Source organism: Rhagoletis pomonella, unplaced genomic scaffold (assembly GCF_013731165.1).
Source record: "Rhagoletis pomonella isolate Grant_MI unplaced genomic scaffold, Rhpom_1.0 Rhpom_scaffold_00006, whole genome shotgun sequence".
In the NCBI taxonomy this organism is placed as follows: Eukaryota; Metazoa; Arthropoda; class Insecta; order Diptera; family Tephritidae; genus Rhagoletis; species Rhagoletis pomonella.
Window position 1 is genome coordinate 77480101 of NW_023458560.1, and position 3052 is coordinate 77483152.

Below are 3052 nucleotides of genomic sequence, written 5' to 3' on the forward strand. Positions count from 1 at the left end.
GTGCGAGTTTTCAAGTCACGTAAAGCCGTTTCCGCGGAAGCCATGGACGAGGGCAAATAAATTCTTCCGAAGTCGACGAAAAGAGTTTTCTGAGAAAACTATCAGACGTTATATTTTTCACGAGCTAAATTAACTTTTGATAAAAAATAATAAAAATTAAAAACCTCAAATCGAAAACGACGATGTTTGGAACACTGGTTTTGGTTAATTTTTAATTAACTTTGAAGTTTATTTCTTATACCTAAATGGTATTGGTCTGTTTGAGAACTTATCCAAGTATTAATAACATTTGTAAACAGCCCAATTCTGCAAACTCCCGGAGAGTTTGTTCTCCGGGAATTTGATTCTCCCGAGAAATAAATCCTCCAGTAGTTAATTCCCAGGAAGTAGCATTTTCTGTGAAAATTTGGGAGGAGGAAATTCGAACTTCGAAAGAGCTGTTTGACACTTTATGAGAAAGCTCAAAGCCGCCATTTAAAATAAAAATTACTCGTGGAATTTTTATTGATGATAGGTGGAAAGGGAAAAGAGTTTAAACTCTTGGGGAGTCTCTGTTCAGAATGGACCTGATAATCTATTCGTGTCATCTATATTTGAAGTTCGTTCATCTTTGAAAATAATCCAAGATTATTTTTGAAATCAGCTGGCAATGCTACGTATCAAGCGAAATGGCAATACTGGCTTCCAGTGTTGAGTGAATTCAATTGAATTGTTTCACTTCACTTTGGAAATTGTCACTTCACTTTTGTGAAATTACTTCATTTTCCACCAATTAAATGTATAAAACATTTTCTTTACAATAAGTGTTTTATTTAACAAAAAGTGTTGCTGCAGTGACAGTCCTTTGCCAGATATAAATCTGGGTCGTTCCGGTTTTTTGCATACGGCCAGTATGCAGCTCTGAAAAAAATCAAGAACTCCATATAAAATACCACAACGCCTATTTTTTGCGAAATCTGATGAGAACTTTAAAAGTAAATTTGGATCAAAATAATATAAAAAGGTTTTATTTGGAAAGAATATTCTTAAGAATTCGATTTTTTAATAGCAAGACTGCATTCAAAATAAGAAAATATAAATATAATAACATAATTCTCTCGTGATTTTTATTATAAAATAAAAAGAACAATTACGTCATCGTCTCCTGTAACATTTTACATTTTATATATTTGAAATAAAAAAGGCGTAAAACACGTAAGTAAAGAAATTACTAAGCCCCGATAATGATTTTTGATTTGAAATCGTATTAAATTGATATAAATTGGTATAAATGTGAGAAAGAAAATACACCGATTTATTGTGTTTATATTACCAAAGTGACAAGGCCGTTGAGAATTCTCACAATTTATGAAAGTTCAAAAAATTTTGTTATCCGTCAAACTTGAAACTAGGTGTACTTTCTTGTTTACATCATGCCCGTACAGCCTACTGTACACACACCTACAGCCTGCCCATGATTCAATACATGATTCAATAATACAAGGTTCGATAAACTGACAGTTGTCTCTCTCGCACCGCTCCCTTAGCAGTGGCACCGTGTTGCTTCTTTGCACATTTACATGGAAACAGTGTAGCTTTGGTGTGATATAGAAGTATGAGCGTTTGTGCAATATGTTTATTTGTATATGCATATGAAGCATATTTAACTGATGAAAACATAAACTGTTTTTAAATGGGATGTTTACATCAATCTCATAGTAGTCTTATTTTAATTTTGAGTCATTTTGCATTTTTTATACAGCTAAATAGCACATAAATTACGTAATTTACATAGATACATCAATATTACGTTCAAAATTTCGTTTAAAATGCCAGATTTCCTGCAAAAACATTAGAATTTACAAAAGGAATTTCACTACTAATTGCCTACTTTGCGTACTTTTCTACTACCATTTTCGCACCAAGAGATTTCATTCCTCCCCTTTTCTCCGTCCTTCGTAAATGCAACCTTTTGTAAGGGAGTGTCAAACCGCAGCTGTCAATAATTATCTAACCTTGTATTATTGAATCATGCAGCCTGCCAGAAAAAAAGAGTTACGTTACTTAAGCCCAAAATACAATAACGCAGTGGCAGTGGCAGCGGCAGTTTTTCGAAATCAGCTGTTTTTTAGAAAGTGTGGTGTCCAATGAAGCGACTCAAAATACAGCAGTGGCAGCTAGCAGTACTGCTCAGTTTAGCCCAAATTCTAAATTCAATTTGACATAAATGAAACGCAGCCAACATCTGTTGATGTCACTGAAGCCTAAAAGGCAACAACAAAAATGTAAACAAACAAAAGGGAATGTCAAAAAAAGCAGTCACTGACCATGATTCAATAATACAAGGTTCGATAAACTGACAGTTGTCTCTCTCGCACCGCTCCCTTAGCAGTGGCACCGTGTTGCTTCTTTGCAAATTTACATGGAAACAGTGTAGCTTTGGTGTGAAATAAAAGTATACGATTTTGTGCAATATGTTTATTTGTATATGCATATGAAGCATATTTAACTGATAAAAAGATAAGCATTGGATATTTACATCAATCTCATAGTAGTCTTATTTTAATTTTGAGTCATTTTGCAGTTTTTATACAGCTAAATAGCATATAAATTACGTAATTCACGTAGATAAATCAATATTACATTCAACATTTCGTTTAAAATGCCAGATTTCCTGCAAATACATTAGAATTTACAAAAGGAATTTCACTACTAATTGCCTACTTTGCGTACTTTTCTACTACCATTTTCGCAACAAGGGATTGCATTCTTGCCCTTTCTCTGTCCTTCGTAAATGCAACCTTTTGTAAGGGAGTGTCAAACCGCAGCTGTCAATAATTATCTAACCTTGTATTATTGAATCATGGTCACTGACAACGCCGTATTGTGTTTGCTGCGGCATTGACTGCCAATATTAGCAGTAACAGCTGATTTTAAAAACTGTCACTGCCACTGCGCTATTGTGTTTTGGCCTTTAAGCTCGTCGGCGATTTCAAGCATCCGTTGTTGGTTACCCCAGCAACGAGATGCTACCCACACATTTACAAATTTATTTTTCCGACTGTCAAAACAA

General features: G+C 34.3%; 2 protein-coding genes across 5 annotated transcripts in view; both read left to right on the top strand.

Annotated features, from left to right (window-relative positions):
• LOC118741350 (ribosome biogenesis protein WDR12 homolog) overlaps nt 1-180 on the top strand; it is a 7812-nt gene extending 7632 nt beyond the window's left edge. The window contains exon 7 of one of the 2 annotated variants that reach the window (XM_036473291.1): nt 48-180. In XM_036473291.1, the coding sequence (XP_036329184.1) occupies nt 48-60 (13 nt within the window). In that variant the 3' untranslated portion in view covers nt 61-180. Of the gene's footprint in view, nt 1-7 lie in introns of both variants that reach the window. The other variant, XM_036473292.1, reaches the window with a different exon arrangement.
• The window catches only part of LOC118741352 (protein phosphatase 1 regulatory subunit 14B-like), a 251722-nt gene that overhangs the window by 109828 nt on the left and 138842 nt on the right, over nt 1-3052 (top strand). The window lies entirely within an intron of this gene.